Consider the following 18,649-nt stretch of genomic DNA (forward strand, 5'->3'; position numbering starts at 1 on the left):
GAACTTTAAAAAGAGCAACACATTTGCAGTAAGCTTGTGTCTTTAAATAGTCCTTTCTGAAGCTGGACCTAACCATAACACTGTTGGATTGTAAAAACGGCATTTTATTTTTATCACTGCACTATCATCATCCTTTCCCAGGGTAACTCCCTTTCACAGAAGCTCATTGTAAAGCAGGATGTGGATAAGATTAAGTCTGCCTTGAAGGATAAGTTTTGTTGAGGAGAACTGTGCCTTTATTATTGATCCAGATCTGGGTTCCCAGAACAAGAGTGACATGGATACACAGGAGTGAGCCCAGTGAACCTGCCACTGAGTGCAACTATGATGACTAAGGAGATTACATTCTATTGCTTTTCAAGGTCTAATTTTAACGTTATTACAAAACTTTGTGACAGTCAAAACGCTTGTTAATTTGGAGCTGGCTTCAGCTCTCTGCCTGACCTTGCCTTTGAGATAGGAAGAAACTCCAAATCGAGATGATTGCAGAAGATCCATCTGTTCAGCTCAGATCATACTTCACAGAAGACTTTATCATCTTCAAGGAAAGAACAATCTCTGGGAAAAAGCTGTCTAAAAGCAAACACCTTATTGGGGGGGTGTTCTGTCTAACTTTCAACAAACACAATTGCTTAGACGAAACTTTAGCTTAAACAAAAAAAATTCCTATTTTTGTAACAGCAACTACTTCTTGTGTCAGAGAAGAAGAAGCATCCAAGGTGGAGGAGGGAAGGAGAATCCAAGGTGGAGGAGGTAATGAGCATCCCAGATGGAGGAGGGGAAGGAGCATCCGAGGTGGAGGAGGGGAAGGAGCATCCGAGGTGGAGGAGGGGAAGGGGCGCCAGAGGCGGAGGAGGGAAGGAGCATCCCAGGCGGAGGAGGGCAGGAGCATCCCAGCTGGAGGAGAGAAGGAGCACCCGAGGTGGAGGAGGGCAGGAGCACCTGAGGCGGAGGAGGAGAAGGAGCATCCCAGGTGGAGGAGGGGAAGGGGCGCCCGAGGCGGAGGAGGGCAGGAGCATCCCAGGCGGAGGAGGAAAGGAGCTCCCGAGCTGGAGGAGGGAAGGATCATCCCAGCTGGAGGAGGGAAGGGGCATCCCAGCTGGAGGAGGGAAGGGGCATCCCAGCTGGAGGAGGGAAGGGGCATCCCAGGTGGAGGAGGGAAGGATCATCCCAGCTGGAGGAGGGAAGGGGCATCCCAGCTGGAGGAGGGAAGGGGCATCCCAGCTGGAGGAGGGCAGGAGCATCCCAGCTGGAGGAGGCAGGAGCTCCCGAGCTGGACAGCGTTCTCCCGCCCCGCCCCGCCCCGGCCACGTTGTGTCCCGGCACACGCGGCGCTCGCAGAGCCGCGGGTCGGGGTTGCGAGGCCGTTGATCTTCATTTTTTTTTTTTTTTAACCCCCTTTAAATGCCCTCATTTCAAAGACGCTCTTGGCTTCCGAGCGGCCGGGGGCATGGAGGGCGCGGGGCCCTTCGCGGCGGTGCTGGGCGCGCTGCGAGGCTGCTACGCCGAGGCCGCCCCCTTGGAGACCTTCATCCGGCGGCTGCGGGAGGAGGAGGAGGAGAAGGAGAAGGAGGAGGCTGCCGAGGTGCTGCGGGGCGACGACTCTCCCCGCTACCGCTCCTTCGTGGGGCAGTGCCTGGTGTGCGTCCCCCGCGGGGCCCGCGCCATCCCCCGGCCCTTCACCTTCCAGCAGGTAGGATGCGAGCAGGAGACCGAGCGAATCCCTCCCCACCATCCCCACCACCCACCACCACCGCCATCCCCCTTCGTTCGGGGCCTCCCGAGCCGCGCTTCCTGCCCTCGTGGCTGCGGGGACCCGCCTCCCCCTTCTGCTTTTTGTGGGGTCGGCGAGAAAGTTGAGGGTGGGCGGTGGGGAACGCAAAAGGGCTGCTCTCTCCCACCCCACACCCCCCACCTTGCTCGCCCCTCTCTGCTCGCCTTTCCTCACTAGAAATGAAAAAAAAAACACCCCTTTCCCCGCTCCTGAGCGGGTTAAGGGAAGGAGAAAAGCCCGTGCCGGGTGGGTGTTTTGAGGAGAGGCCTTTCCAAGAGGAAGGAGTCGCTACCGTGTGTGGCATAAACCGTGTCCCGGTAGGAAGGGGGCTCTGGCGGCCTCAGGAGAGCCTCTGAGGGTTTGTGTGAACCGAGTCGTTGAGTTGAATGAGAATGGACTTGACGTAAAAGGAAATGGAGGCCTCGAGAAAGTCGGTTTGGGTTCCCTGGAGGTCAGAGCCTGCGCGAGCAGGTACCTGCGGACCCTGAAGGCTTTGGAGCCCCTTCTGGAGTCGCTGAGGGAGCCGAGGGGAGCAGTGCAGCCTGTTTCCTGCGTGTGAAAACGAAGATCAAAAGGGCAGACGTTAAAAAGACTTCCTTAAAGTCGTAGGCCCACGTAAACGGCTTGTGGTGTAGCTGAAAATCGTTCTTTTTTGGATACAGCACGTGCATCGTTAGAATCGTAGAATCGCTAGGTTGGAAAGGACCCACTGGATCATCGAGTCAAACCGTTCCCATTATAGAATCATAGAATCACCAGGTTGGAAGAGACCCACCGGATCATCGAGTCCAACCATTCCTATCAAACACTAAACCATGGCCCTTAGCGCCTCATCCACCCGTGCCTTAAACACCTCCAGGGAAGGTGACTCAACCCCCTCCCTGGGCAGCCTCTTCCAGTGCCCAATTACCCTTTCTGTGAAGAATTTTTTCCTAATGTCCAGCCTAAACCTCCCCTGGTGGAGCTTGAGGCCATTCCCTCTTGTCCTGTCCCCTGTCACTTGGGAGAAGAGGCCAGCACCCTCCTCTCTACAACCTCCTTTCAGGTAGTTGTAGAGAGCAATGAGGTCTCCCCTCAGCCTCCTCTTCTCCAGGCTGAACAACCCCGGTGATTAATATCACTTTGAAAGGGTTTGACCTAAAGCTGATGTCTTGGACTGTGTCTTGCATGCCTCTTTATTTATATCGTGATTTATAGAACAGTCGGTAATACAAGCTAATTTTCTCTTTTCTTCCTTTTTCAGTTATCAAGTCAGAGCGAAGTCATCACAAGAGTTGTCCAGAGGCTGTGTGAAAAAAGAAAGAAGAACGTCCTCGCATATGGATACTCCTTACTGGATGAAAACAGTTCTGATTTCCAAATCATGCCGTCTTCAAATATATACAGCTATCTACCCAATACCGCGACAGAAAATATTCGCATCAGCGGCCTCTGGGAGACATTGCTGAGCAGGATAGGGGATGATGTGATGATGTACTTACTGGAACACTGTGCAATCTTTATGCTGGTTCCCCCCAGTAATTGTTACCAAGTTTGTGGGCAGCCGGTTTATGAACTTATTTCAAATAATGTAGACCCGGCCCCAGTGTTTGTTAAACAAAGGTGTTCAAGATATAAGCGTAATAGCTTGCTTGACTATATGCAAAAAAGGCTCATGTTTCATAGACAACATCTTTCAAAGTTGCCTTGGTGGAAGAACAGACAAAGACTTGAAGCTTATGTCTCCAGCATGGGAAATAAGAAAAGTAACAAGATAGAAAGCTTAGCATCCACTTGCAATTATTCTGCAAAAGCTGTTTCTAGAGCAAGTAAACAGATCAAAATGTTTACTGAACATACGGAGAAACAGAGTAACTCCAGTTTCTCTCCGTCAGCTACGGCACCATCTTTAAAAAGGAAGCATGATAGGGAACAACTTGAAATTCCAGCTAAGACAGCAAAAGTAGAGGAGCAAAACACACAAACCTTAGTGTCCAGTTGCCAGTATTCTGCAAAAGCTGTTTCTAAAGCAAGTAAACAGATCAAAGTGGTTACTGAACATATGGAGAAACAGAGTAGCTCCAGTTTGTGTTTGTCGGCTACCGCACTGTCTTTAAAAAGGAGGATTGGTAGGGAACAACTTCAAATTCCAGCTAAGAGAGCAAAAGTAGAGGAGAAAGTGAGAGAGGCAAAGCCTTACTGCATTACTCCTGAGGTAAACCGAAGTAATTCCAAGATACATGGAACTGCATATGTAGAGTCGTATTCTGTAAGTCTCATTAAAGAAAAGCACATTTCTCAAAGAAGTAACAGTGATATGTCTGGTCCTTCTTTGGTTCACACGTCTTGTGAAGGGAAGAAGTTTGTGGCAGGTGAAAGCTCTTTTCTGCACGGAGTTCAGAGTAACAAACCTTCAAAGTCTGGCCTTGAAACACAAGCAGAATCCCGTAGGAAAGGAGTAGAGATGCGTATGTATAAATCTCAATTGGATTCTGTACGAATCGAACCTATGGAAGGTATTTCTTCAAAATGCAGAAGGCAGGAAGGTCCCTTAGGTCATTTGGCAAAGAAGTTACCAAATACACTCTTGCGTTCTGCAGTGTATATTGACAGGAAGCTTCTTCTGTATTCTCGCAGCAGTTTCCAAGAATGTTTTCCTAAATCATTTTTATTGAATCGCTTGCGAGGCTGTCAGGCAGGTGGAAGACGGCTTATAGAAACTATATTCTTAAGCCAAAATCCTTTAGAGCAAAAACACGGCCAAAGTCTGCCACATAAAAACCGGAGAAAGAAGAGGTTGCCCAAACGCTACTGGCAAATGAGACATACGTTTCAGAAGCTGTTAAATAACCATGGAAAGTGCCCTTACTTAGTTCTCTTGAGAAAAAATTGCCCTGTCTGGATATCTGAAACCAATGTGAAAAGAATGGAGCTGCATCGTCAGGCAGCTCTGCCTGGGGAAGCAGAGGTTCACAAGCAAGCAGAACAGTTTGGGAAAGAGCCTACTAAGTGTGTGACAAGCAGCAGGCGTGAGTCTGGTCATGGTGATGTGCCAGACAGCTTATGTGCTCCTGTTGCCAAATCTTTGTGTGGGGAGTTGCAGTCCGAGGAGCAAATCCCAGGAAGGGTGTGTGATTCAGCCCTCGGGGCGCTCCTCAAGCAGCACAGCAGCCACTGGCAGGTGTACGTCTTTGTGAGGGAGTGCTTGGAGCGGGTCATCCCCGCTGAGCTTTGGGGTTCAAACCATAACAAGTGTCGGTTCTTAAAAAACGTGAAAGCGTTCATTTCCATGGGGAAGTTTGCTAAGCTTTCGTTGCAGGAGTTGATGTGGAAGATGAGAGTGAATGACTGCCTGTGGCTTCGCCTACTCAAAGGTACTTCTTATATTAATAAGAACTAAGTGGCGGGGGTGTGAGATGACTGGTGTTCACGTTTAAGATGGGAAGGGGAGGGTATTGAATGTGGGTTCAGGGTTGTCAGGTTCACTGTTAAGAGCTACTGCCAAGAGAAAAAACTTGGTGATGTTTGTGATTGATGGTGGAAGAACACTTAAACCTATCTTCCTTCCAAAACTTCTGTTTTCATTCACACTTTGTGTGACATTTTCATGAACATGAATTCAGAACCTGGGCCTTTAAACACAACTTTCTCCCTTGTACCCCTGCCCTCCAAACTGCAATAACTCTGAAAATTGATTGAAGTATGACCTAAGCACACACGGTACAGGGGCAGTCTGCCTGTTGGTTACCGTAAGTTATCAGAAGGAACTAAAGGCAAATCAAGACACGTGTTCCTCTGCTATGGAAGTGAATTTTTGCCCCACAGCATGGGTTTTCACCCTCCTCACATCAACCCTGTGAGATGGGCATGAATTTGGGACTCATGCAATGCAGGGGTTGCCCACCATCTCTGTCACCTTTCTGGAGCCCTTCTCTAGGAACCAGAGACCAGTACTGAGCAGAACATCAGACTGGTTAGTTGGTAGTGCAGGTGTCACCAGACTGAGTGATCCTTAGCTGAAGGCTATCCGAGGTCTTCAGCTAATTACTCCATATTCTGTACAAATCCCTTCTGTTTAGTCCTCTTTTCAGGTGATGACAGGTAAATCTCTCTTTCCTGAAGAAGTCTTTCTTCAGACACTCCTAGGACTTAAATCTAGGCTGAAGCTGTGGTTCAATGCTTGGTTGTCATAGGATCTGATGCATGTTATCATTTCTCTGTGTTTCCGTTCTCCATCTATACAATGTGGATTGCACTTTCTTAACTGGTATGTTTGCAGTGTTTATTCTTACTTGGTGAAGTACTTGAATCCTACAGCAATGTGAACAAAAACTGTATTCCTTTTTAAAAGGTGTGATAAGGTTCTGAAATAACTATCAGTCCTTTGTAAGGTAGGAAAATAGAAGGTCTGATGTTTAAAAACTGATGCCAAAATAAGGCACGTTACATTTCTATAAGAAACTGATCCTTTGTTCAGAAGCTATGGCTCAAAACCAAACTTTTCAAAATACCGGTGAGTTAAATATTCTAAAAGGTTTTTTTAATTGTAAGATATCCATTTGGTTCATAGCCATTTGGAATATCTTATCTTAAAAAAATGTAATACCCTTTTATTCTCTGGCCTTATTCCAGGAAAAGCCACACACAGGCTTGATTTTAATTTTCATGAAACTACTCCCTTGTGCTTGAAGTTTAAGCACACATTTAATCGCTTGGCTGCACTGTAGGTGGGGATTTTTTTGCTGTCTTCAAAAGTAGCAGTCGTGGTTTCTTGTCAGTTCCCTGAATTGTAGTCATAATTTACAGCTGTTGTCAAGAACTTAGGAAACAAATCATGTAGTTCCAGGACAGCTACTTAACAACATCCTGGCTTAATTTGTGTATTACTACTGCATATGGCAACTCTCCAGTTAGAGAATTTTCTGGCATTCATTGGGTTTTTTTCATTGGTGCTACCTGGCTTCTGAGAACACTGTTTTATGGCAGTCTTTTCTTAGGTGCTGTAAGTACAGGAAAATGTCTCCGCCCTGAAGAGCACAAAATCCAAACAGGGTAGAGAACTGGAAACTTATTTCCATTTTCTAAGTTTCAGTTTTAAGCCTCAGCTCTGTTGTGTGAAAATTAAGCTGGTTTTAACACATTTGTGCCATAATAATGATAATTTCTGCTATGCAGCCAAACTAATATTTCTGTATAACTTCTTTAAATTGTCCTGTTGTGTTTTGCTAAATTTTACTCTTAATTTAATTAGAAAAAGTATTATTGGAAGTTACCAAAAATATCAGTATTGTAGCACAGGGTTTTATTCCCTACTAACCCGTGTTAGACCTCACTACAAATCTCTGTGGCCTTAAATTTCGCAGTAGCTAGGAATGTTCTGATTTCAAAATTTTTGTGCCACCTGAATATTGTAAGTACTGATGGACTTAGAGTGATTTTTTTTTAAATTTTTTTTTTAGAGTGAAGCTCTAAGTTTTATATAGGTTGTCTGAAATAAAGACTAACCCTGAAATTAATTTTCATATAATTGGAAAATCTAAATATCATTATTATCCCCAAGTCAACTCAGTTTTAATGCAGTTATTTTTACAGTATACCTAAGTATTTTCGTTATTTTGCTTATTAAGTTTTATATTGTAGTAGGCTTATTTCCATTTTACCTTTCACTTCACAATAGTCTTGTCATTGTACATTAAAGATCTTGCACGATCAACGCTGGGGGAAGAACCTAAGTCCTTGGGCTACTAATAGCATGCATTTATATCCTGTATGTCACTTTGTCACTGCAAATTAGTTCCTCTGTTTGCACTTTAAGCTCGAGTTGGTCACCTTATTTAATGCCACTGAAAATTTGGAGCTGCATCTGTGCAATTGCTTGTATTTGCTTTATTCTTGCCATTAATCTCAAATTAAGAAAAGAGTTTTATACGTGGGGGTTTTTTTGTTGTTTGTATGTTCTGTTTCTTGACTAATACAAATAGTTGATATTTACTATAACTAGCTTTGAATTGTTTATTGAAGGTGATCACTTTGTTCCTGCCTATGAACATTGTTTCCGCGAAGAACTTTTGGCTAAATTCCTATACTGGCTGATGGATACCTATGTTGTTGAGTTGCTCAGATCATTTTTCTATATCACCGAGACCATGTTCCAGAAAAACATGCTTTTCTACTACCGAAAGTTTATTTGGGGCAAGTTACAGGACATTGGAATTAGGTAACATTAGAAAACTAATCAAACATTACTGGAATATGTGAAAATCTCATGTTTTGTAGTGTAAAGTTACAGTTATGCTTTTATTTATTGCTCATTTATCCTCCTTTTATTTGCTTAATTTCCCAAAATAAAATTCAACCTGTAGCATGCACAGTTTGTAAATTCAGAAACGTTTTATGTGGGAAAGCTAATTCAAATTTCAAATTCTTTGGTAGGAAAAGAGAAACCTTTGCAATTATAAAATCCATTATGAGGAGGATTTTGTTTTGATAAGACTATTTTTTTTCACCTTTTAGCAATGGGCATCGTAACAAAATCCCAAAGTATCCTTGGGAAAGTTAATTTTAAAAAAAACTCAATTTGCTTCAACAACTTTAATTTAAAAAAAAACAAACAAAACAACACCAAAAAAACCTACCAATACCAAATGTCTGCTGAAATACTGTAATACTCTATTCATAAATTCAGATAGTGGCCTTACAATCTTGTGGTGTTTTGAAGGTTGAGGGTTTGAGAAGCTGCAGCTTCTTTTTTTTAGAGTGGCTGTGGAATTCCATGCTGCTTTTTTAGTCTTATAAATGCATGCATGTATTAAAATTAGGGCATTTCTTAAGACCAAATTTTAAGCATCTAAGTGAGAAAATAGGAAAGATCTGAAGGCAATTCTAATGAACAGTGTTGTGTGCACATCTCCATAGTTCATATCTTTTTGGGGTTTTGTTGCAAATTGTTGGTGTCTGACAGGGATTTGGAACTGTGCAATATGAATATACTTGAAATCTTCTGTTTTAATGGCTGTTTTATATAGTGAACGTTCTTTCACTGTGTTCTGTTGGTTTACAGCATTATATGTGTGATTTTTCCCTTCTTGCCACACCGCTCCATGTTTTCAACATTGGTACCTCTAATGTATTTCTTCTGCATAAATGTTTGCATGTAGCGAGGCCTCAGTCTTGTTTGCAGTTGTAGAATAGAATACACTATTTAAATAGCGGTAGTAGAATAATATAATTTCCATCCCACATATTCCGTTTGTCTTGTCTTCAGTCTTGCAGCCTTAGTGTTGCAATTAGTATTTATGTAGTTTTAATGTACTTTGAAGGTCACTTTCTGACGTAAATTATCATCAAATAGTGACTTTTACATATTGAATATAATGCTGTTTTATTGGGGTATGTGATTAAAAGAAAACATATTTTTGGTTTTAGCCCTTTTGTCCCTATTCCCAGTTTCCTAGAAAAACCCAATATGTAAGGACAAGGTGCGCTGAACTCAAAAGGCTCTAATCTGGACTGATCTTGTTTCTTCTGATTTCCTCCCCACGTATTTCCCCGTTCTCACCTTTGCCTTGGGAAGTTTGTGAGATTACTGGAAGCTGGGGAAGCAGCCTAAGGAAGTACTGCTGCATGCTTGCCAAGGGTGTGCTCTAAGAACAGATTGTGCAGCTATGTGGACTTTCAGCTGTGCTTTGGCTTCACTGACAAGGCTGGGGCTTTCAGCACTCCACTTTTTTGGGATGTGCTGTGCAGTGTGAGGTCTCCTGCTGATCCAGTGTACTGCAGTTGTACAAGTTGCAAGCTGCACACTTCACGTGGAAGGAGAGAAATTGGAGGTTAGATGTATTGTGAAGCAGCTGCTTAGGGCTTCCTGTGCCTCCTTGGCCATTTTGAGACTCTCCACGCACCATCCCCTCTTACCTAGGCAGTATTTTCAGTCACTGTCGGTGAATCGTTGCCAAAGGCTGTTGAGTTGCTTCTGTCTTCCCCAGAGGATGAGTATTTGGTGACCTTAGTTGTTGTCCTGCTGGCTGTTCTGTGGCTGTCCTGATTCTTCCTCCTCTTCAACTGGAGCTGCTTGCACTGACTGCTCTGAGCTGGCTCACAGGAGGGTGTTCACAGCCAAGCATAATCACTGATGCCTTTCCGTTCTTTTGCATCCTCCTTTGAGAGGAAAAGGATGAATTAAACAGGCTGAACTGAATGGACCTGGACTTTACTTACGAGCTTCCCACTCAAGGGTACTGAGCACGGTTCTAGGAAGACACCTGAATATCTGTTTATCTTGCTGTATAAGTGGAGGTTAGAGTATGTTGGACTTTTTGCACACAGACAACTTCTAATTCATTTTTGAAGCCACACCAAACTTCATACCCCAAATTAAAAATAGCGCTTATTCCTTATTAAGAAAAAATCATTATTTAAGGATACAGTTGGTTCAGGTTAAATGGCCCATTGAATACAAAGTTACGTTTTAAAAATAACATAACCAGTGCCCTGGTGACAACACCTACTTTTGTAAGGACCACAGTCTCCCTGCCCTTGCCACACAAAGTAGCTGCTGAGGATTGAAAATGCTGCAGAAATTCTGAATCTTCCTCCGTCAGGTTGTAGTGTGATGTCAATAGACAGCAGCACCATCCACTCAACTTCCTCCAAGTTCCAGTGCACAGTAGCACCATCAGCATAGAAACGAGAGTAGGGTGGCCGCTAGATTAGTACACGTTCAAAATCTTTACTGCTGCTATAAATGCCTTGAAATAAGCAATGAATGTTGCTTCAAGCAAATGTCATCCACTTGTACAGCTGACCAGAGGCAGTAATGATGAATGTCTGCCAAAAATTGGCCTTTGCCTTCACTTTCAGGGGAAGTTGTATTTCTTTATGTAGTGATTGTTTGGGTTTTTCTCCCTCTCTGTCTTAAATGTGCACTGCAAAGCAATGGAGATTGGATCATTTGGTTGTTTCTGTTGAACTGAAGTTCTTTGTTTTATCTTGGTGATCTAGCTGGTACATGATGAAGCTTTGTGGGTCCAGGAAAGAATTTGAGTCATAATAAACAATAGTGATCTCTAGCTGTGGAAAACTGATCTTCCTGTCCATGCTGCTCTACTTCAGGCTACAACTATACCAGGAATATAATCCCGAAGTTTGAATATAAGTCCTCAAAACACTTGCTCGGTAATAGCTCAGCTTGCTGGCTCTGGATGTCTCTACATCTTTTAAGTATAATGCGTTGTGTCACTCAGATGACAACAGTCCCAAGCAGCTGTATCATTAGCTTGTGTGGGGGTTGATGTTGGCATATAGAAGTAGTTGTGTGCTTTTCTTACCTGCATGCTTGGCTTCTCAGGTGTCTCCTAGAGCACGCTAACCACATTTCCATCAATCATCTACTCACTGCCTTTTGCTGAATCAGCCTGTTGGTTGGTGTGGGATGAGGGAAGTCTGCATGCAGGTTTAGATTTGCATCGCCCCTTCTGCAGGGATTTGAATTGTCTAGCTTCACTTCCCAGGGGAGTAGCCTAACCACTAGGCTGTAGGGATTTTTAGAATGGCACGTTTTGTCCTTTTGAACAATTTAAGCAATGCAGGAGATTGATCTGTGTCTTTTACATTGTAAGTAGGCCACTTTGCATCACCTACTTTTCCAGACTCATTGCCTGAGAAAGTCTTGATTTGGACTAAGCTACACCAAACTAAATCCCAAGGGGAGTATCTGTGGGGAAAAGAACTTTCCTGGTAAGATGAACTTAACTGGGCTTAGAACCTGTGGTTTGGGAGCCTTGTGTTCCTCATTATTCTCTGCTGTTAGCTTTATTTAATACCTGCTCCTGGTATCATGGAAAAAATGGTCTTGTTATTGTATTACATTTTCATTAAGGTACTGTGAAATTGTTCTGAAATTTAGTGTCATTTTCTGCAGAGGTTATTATTTGTGATTATCTTCTTAGTAAAATATTTGGCTTCAGTTATAAAGAGTAAATGAAGAGTAAATGTTGTAACTTGCTGCCTTTCCTGTTGCTTACACTGAATGTGTATTTGTATTTTAGAAACCATTTTGCCAAAGTACATCTACGTGCTTTATCTTCAGAGGAGATTGAAGCTGTCTGTCAGAAAAATTATGTTCCTGTGGCATCAAAGCTCCGGTTCATTCCCAAAGCAAATGGATTAAGACCCATAGTAAAAGTGAGCGGCGTTGTTGAAGCACGAGCATTCAGCAGGCAAAGCAAAGCAAAAAAGGTTTTTATTTTCTTTATTGTTTTATGTGGGTTTGGTGTAGGGCAGCTAATAAAGTGCATGAGTTTTTTTTATGTTATATACAACTAGTTTTAATGTGGTGAACTGGAAGATTCAAATCAGAATGACTGAATGGGTCTACCTGTTGCAACTTAGCTTCTCCCTTCCCAGTTCTTAGTTACTATCAGCCTCCAATTCCAGAATCACAGGGGGCTGAACAGCAGGGAATTGAGTGTCTTACAGAGAAGGTAAGAAGGACATGGAAGCTGTATCAAACATAGCAGGAAGATAGGAGGGAAGCTGGGAATTACTGCAGTCTGGGATGACTTGAACATACTAAAGAAGATGAACGGTCTAAGTCAACCACGGTAGCTGGTCAAGTGATTTGAGCTAACCTGGCTACCCTGGAGTTGAGAGGGAATGCTTATATCTACTGAAAAGTGGAGAATGCCGACAACAACTGAGCATGCTAAGACTTGCAGCTGTTAAGAGTTCATCTGTCTAAACTAATCGCAATCACAAAGCATAGCTAATGATTTTCATAAATCCAGGAAAGAGAGGGAGATGTGAGAGGTAGTGTTACCTCTCTTCTCAGATAATAGACTGAGAGAAAGAGAAGTATCTAGTGCAAAATAATAATCATATTCATGAATTTTGTGCTTCCAATCTAATGGAAGTGATGTGGTCTTTTTCCTTTTTTTGTTTCTTTTTTTTTTTTCCTCTTTTTTTCCCAAAACTTGCATGGCTACTCAGTTTGTGTCTGTCATGGCCTTTTATCCTGCTCTCTATTCCAGTTTTTCATCCTCTACCATATTCAACATGTTTCTGCTCTTCACTTTCCTCCTACCATTTTAAATTGTAGGAGCAAGATGATCTTGCAGTTCTTTCTGTCTAACAGTATTCGAGGTTTTGGAATGTGGAAATCACTGTGGATTTGTAGGGGTAGTATTGGTCAGCTTCTGTACCTCAGTGCTGGAACATATCCAGATTAATTGCCAGGGAAAATCTCCCAAATATCCAGTAAACCAGTTCTGATTTTTGGGCAACTCTCAAACTTTGCTGCAAAATACATGGTGGAATGAGTCCAGGTCTGTGAATTTATTCTCTAATCAGTGTAGATTTGGGTTTGGCTCAAAGGGTTTATATATTTGCTTTACATCCCTCTCCCTTTTTCATTTGAACCAATTTTTTTTTTTTTCTTTTTAATGGGAAGCTCAAAGCACTGGGAGGCAGCAGAGTGCTAAAAGATGTGATTTGTCTGAGACTTCATAGTCCTTTACTGCGTTCTGCAGAGATTCCAGGCTGTATTTAGAGTTTGCAAAAATGGTAACAACTCTGTGGATTAGACCCCTTCTGGGAAGTTAAGAGGCTCGAGGGAATTCCTTCTTACATGAAAATGAGGAGCTACTGTGAAAACTGCAGCTCTAGATCTCTCTGGGGTAGTTCAAACTGGGTTTGCAGCCAGTCTAAATTTTCTTTTGTTGACTCACCTGCTAACACCCATATGGCCATCAGCTTTGTGAAAAGGTGAAGGTGTGCTTTTTGTGCAAAAGAACCATCCTGGGATAGGCTTCTTAAGAAGGAAAGGAGGAACTTTTCTGCTGATGGTTGCTTTTGATCTCGCTGCTTCCGTTAACCTTTGTACTTCACTTTTATCCTTTTAACCGTTTTTCTTAGGAACTTGGCGTGTCACAGAAAAAATACCACTGCAGTGATTCAGGAAAATGTCTCCATTTTCAGAAAACTTTGTTTTATAAACTGATCAAAAACATTTGGCAAGGTCAGCTGATGAATGAACATAATTATTTACCTTATGTAAAACAGTGAAGTTGAATCAAGTTATTTTGGAGGCAGTGGTAGTGGTACACTATAAACATTTTTGCTTTTGCTAGCTCTTCACTGAAACCTGTAATTGTTTTTTTTCAGTGAAAAAATGTTTTCAGATTAATTGGAATGCTTCCATTATTAGTAGTTTCACTGTATCCATATCATGGTCAACTTGCTGTTTAGAGTAAGAAACCTTTTATGTTCTTTTTGTGTATACATTTTGGAGGATTTCTCTGAAGTTCTGAACTGATTCATAAGTACACTATGCATGCAGTCTGTTTATTTTCTTCAGTAGCATGGCTTGCCCGTTCAACATTCTTTTGTTGCCAGGGCTGTCAATAGTCTTTTTTTTCTTAAAATGTTTACAGAGCTAATCAGCTTGAACGATTTCACTGCCATTCTGGTGTATTTTACTATTCCCGTAGCTGAGAGTTAAATCTTTGCAAATGTATTTGCCTAAAATACCTCCAGAGGCTCAACTTGATGGTGCAGTTGGAGTTAGCCTGGCATCTTGGGGGACATGTTCTTTTTGCTATTCTTGTTGTGATAATCTCCATCAGAGAGAATGCATGATATTTAAGAAGTTACTAATTGGTGGCAGTTTTATTTGCTGGAGTTCATCTGTGTATCTCTATAGCTATTAACACCTTGATTTTCAAGAGTCGAGTAGAGAAAAAAACAGTTTTCCATAGGATTTAAGTGTACCTCTTCACCCCACCCCAAGGCTGTTTTGTCACTTCCAAGTAGTTACTACAGCTATATTCAGGCTTTTGGAAGACTGCGGTTGACCAAAGCAATATACTAAATGTACAAATTTAATCTATGTATTGCTGAGAATTTTATATGTTTCAACATACTTTAAGGTGATTCTCTTTGATCTCTTTGTAGATGCACCACTACAACACTCGATTGAAAAATCTGTTTAGTGTGTTAAATTATGAACGGACTATGAACACCAGTTTTATTGGCTCTTCAGTGTTTGGGAAAGATGACATCTACAAGACATGGAAGAAGTTTGTTACAAAGGTTCTTGAATCAGATGGTGAAATTCCTCATTTCTACTATGTAAAGGTTTGTATTTTTAAATACATATTCAAAGTAACTTTTCAAAGTCAGCCTTTGAAATCTAAGAAGTCTACTTTCATAGCTTTTATAGTTGTGATCTGAGTGTATAATTATTTCTTTTTCAAAATAAATTTTTGTGCATACCTAACAGACTCTGGTTGTTTTTCTGTGGGTGTGGGTTGTTGTTGGTTTTTTGAGGGGGCAGCAGTGCTTCCTTTACTTGGATATTTTTCTCTCCATCTTTCTGTCATGTAGCAGCTCTTGCTTCTGCACATGTAGTTACAGTTACTAGACAGATATACATTTTATAGACATATAAACGTGGGACAAAAATAGGAACTCAAATATGCTTTTAGGGCCATCTTCCCAAAGGAAAACCATGAAAAACTTGCTATGTGCATTTGGATAAACTCACATCTTTTTAAAAATAGATTTCTTTATTTCAGTATGATTAGTTTCTGTTGAAAATGAACAATTGAGCTCTAATATCTCTCCAACAATTTTCTTCTTTCACTTGAGAGACATGAGTGCTTGTCTTATCTCACTGTTTGAAGGAGCATCTTCTTAACACTTCTGGTTTTCAGCTGTGTCTAGCAACCAACCTTTTGTGTTTGAGCTCAATTCATAGCTTTGAATTGGAGCAATTTACACAGATGTATGTAAATGCCACAGTTTTATAAATATTATAGTGGGGCTTCTTTCCTGTGCTGTCGTATGTCAGTTTTCATCCTGTCCTGAAATCACTTTCAGTGACTGTCTCCTTATCTTTCAAGCCAAAGAATTGTCAGTGACGTAGTTCTCCTAAGACTGTTCGTTGCTTCTTCAGAAGGTTTTGAATTTTGACTATGACAAGTAAAAGCAGAGTTAAAATTGCAATAGGAGGTTTAGGAAAGGTAAAACATCTGGGTTTGCTGCTTTCCAAAAGCTTAAGATGCCACCTTCATGATCATATGGAAAGGAAATTTTCTCAAAATATTTAAACAAACAAAAATATCAGCAACAAACTTTGGTTAATTGACTCAATGTTGAGCATTAGATTTAAGGTTGCACATGGTATCACCTTCAGTTAATAACAAGAATTGTGCTGAAACTGATGGTTTAATTATCCCTTGTAAGGGAAAACTCATTGATGAGTGAGAGAAGGTTTTACAAATCAGAAATGAGGTTTGGTTTTGTCACAAATTTCGTCTGAATGATGCAAAAATTTCACTAGTATGTGATATAATATCACCCTTGTTTACATACTACAATACTCTTTTCATAGTATCACTGTAAACACTGTGATAGTGATGAATATATAATGGAAGATATTTCTTCTATTTCAGGCTGATGTTTCCAGAGCTTATGATACCATTCCTCACAATAAACTTGTGGAAGTGATTTCACGGATCTTAAACCCTGAGAAAAGAACTGTCTACTGCATACGGCGCTATGCCGTGATTATGATCACCACAAGTGGAAAAGCCAGGAGGGTCTATAAGAGACATGTAAGATTTGATGATTTCTTATATTTGCTGCTTTCAATATCTATTAGTCCAAGGAAAATTTTTGTTTATAGCTGTATTTAGTCACGATTTGAATTAGGCAATTACTTCATGAACACTTAATTTTAATAGTTTTGGATATTTTTCTGAGAGAGCAAAGCTTCTCTTTACTTTTTGCACTTTTTACTCAACATTAGTAAGAATAGAGATAAATGCAGTGTGGAGATACAGATGTATGAAGGAGGTATTTAATTTTACCTATATGCAATTGTTGAATTAAAATAATGCAGTAGGGCCAGCCCTTTGACCTTCACGGAATAAGAGAGTCTAGTATTGAATTTTTTATTGTTTTTGCCATTTATTTCTTTACACTCAATATACAGGTTTCTACTTTCAAGGATTTTATGCCAGACATGAAGCAGTTTGTGTCCCAGCTTCATGAGGATGCCTCATTGCAAAATGCAATAATAGTTGAACAGGTAAATATTAGGAGGCTTCTTTTTCAGCTGAAAAAGAAAGCTATGGAAGAACTGGAGGAAGATTGGATTTCCACCTTTGGTAGAAAGATTTTTTTGTCATCTCTTCTTTGATGTTTAGAACAGGCTCTTGGTGGTCAGTGAAAGGAGTGCACCAGGCAAGAAGTCTGACAAAATGTCGTTCCAGGCTTTTCTTATATTTTCTCATTGTTGTCTCAAACTTTCATTTCAACCAGTGTTTTCTTTTTCTTTCCTAATTCTTTTGTGTGTTGCAAGAGTTCTCAAGTGATAAATCTAGTAAAGAAGGGCTTCAACATTTGCTGTCACCAAAATATACAGAAGTAAAACTGAGCAAAATGTATTCTAAGGTTGGTAGGTAAGGAAATAGATGTGGCATCTGGAATAGCAAACTGCACAGAACAGAAAAATGATTTTTTTGTTTCTTACATGAGAACACTTGTCTTGAAGCTATGCAGGATGTATTGGAAAGGATGTATTTTTTTTGTTTCTTGCCTTAAAGGTTTGAACTGTAGCAGTCGTAACTTTTCATGAAGGTTTCTGTGTATCTTTTATATTATATTTTTAGTTTCAGTACATTTCTTAAGTACAAATATTGTTTTGTTTTGTCCCATTTCTAGAGCTTAACTTTTAATGAGACAAGTTCCAGCCTGTTTACTTTTTTTCTTCAAATGATACATAACAACATCCTGGAGATTGGGAACAGGTAAAAAAGAAGTTAGTTTTATTTTGTATAGCGTGGGGGGGGGGTTTGGCTGATTGGTCTTTTCTGTTAAGCAGGATAGCTTTAACTGGTTCAGGGAATTTTTTATAGTGTTTTTTAAAGGGTTATGTTTGATGTTAATTTGAAATCTATCAATTTAAGCTTCATTAATGCATGAAGAGTTTGGAATGAAATTTATATTTGAACAAAATTTCTCTTTTCCACCTGGATCACCTTAACTATACACAGATTGCATTATACTACAAATATGTGACCTTCTTAATTTAAAAGTGCAGATTTAGTTAAAAAAAAAAAGACATTAAAATGTTGAGATCTATAGGGGTGCATAAAAACAAGGTATCATCTAGGCAATCGTGCAAAAGCCTTGTTAGTTATTTACCTGTAGTGCAAAATTAAAACTTTTCTGCATTGCTTTTCTATTTGACAAGTTGCAATAAAAGGCAGTAGCAATAGAAGTTAAAATTATTTCTTGCACCAAAATTAGGAATCAGATGTTATAGATAGTAGTAAAGAAGATTTCTTCTAGAAAGGTTGGTCTGGTATTTGCATTTTACCTCTAGGTGGCAAATGTCAACTGTGTCTAGAAAGCAAGTACTTATGATTTTTGTAAATGTAGAGTGAGGTGTATGAGAATGAATAGCTTCTTGCTCTTGGAAAAAATACCTGTGTTTTAGAATAGTTAATCTCACAGGATTGAGGGAGAGGAGCTCTCAAGGAGGCAAATAGAAGAGCGTTTGTAGATTTTCCTAGCATTGATACTCCCTTTGACAGGATCGTGAGAATGATGGTGTGCAATGCCATCAGTAAGGACTAAGTGACACCAGTATGTTTAGTAGAAGTTTAATGGTTTTAAAGAAAGCACACTTTTACAAAGCCAACTTCACATTTACTTAAATACAGTCACAGATTGGCTGAAAAAATACTGTTTGTCCTAGAATTAATTTGCCATTTTTAGGTAGTTCATTCTCATTTATTTAAAAAAATAACAGACAAAACCAAACTGCAAAAACGTTCAGTAAATTAATACACTCTTTAACTGATGGTTCACAGTTAGTCAACATTCACTCAA

The 18,649-nt window shown here is 40.7% G+C and overlaps 1 protein-coding gene across 2 annotated transcripts in view; it reads left to right on the forward strand.

Annotated features, from left to right (window-relative positions):
• The first annotated feature begins 1,450 nt into the window (after window positions 1-1,450).
• Window positions 1,451-18,649, forward strand: part of TERT (telomerase reverse transcriptase) — a 31,984-nt gene continuing 14,785 nt past the window's right edge. For both annotated transcript variants that reach the window (XM_069853353.1, XM_069853354.1), the window contains exons 1-8: window positions 1,451-1,693; window positions 3,018-5,127; window positions 7,775-7,970; window positions 11,800-11,989; window positions 14,702-14,884; window positions 16,204-16,365; window positions 16,746-16,841; window positions 17,477-17,562. In XM_069853353.1, the coding sequence (XP_069709454.1) occupies window positions 1,451-1,693; window positions 3,018-5,127; window positions 7,775-7,970; window positions 11,800-11,989; window positions 14,702-14,884; window positions 16,204-16,365; window positions 16,746-16,841; window positions 17,477-17,562 (3,266 nt within the window). The remainder of the gene's footprint in view (window positions 1,694-3,017; window positions 5,128-7,774; window positions 7,971-11,799; window positions 11,990-14,701; window positions 14,885-16,203; window positions 16,366-16,745; window positions 16,842-17,476; window positions 17,563-18,649) is intronic.

This window comes from Phaenicophaeus curvirostris, chromosome 3, assembly GCF_032191515.1.
Source record: "Phaenicophaeus curvirostris isolate KB17595 chromosome 3, BPBGC_Pcur_1.0, whole genome shotgun sequence".
Lineage (NCBI taxonomy): Eukaryota > Metazoa > Chordata > Aves > Cuculiformes > Cuculidae > Phaenicophaeus > Phaenicophaeus curvirostris.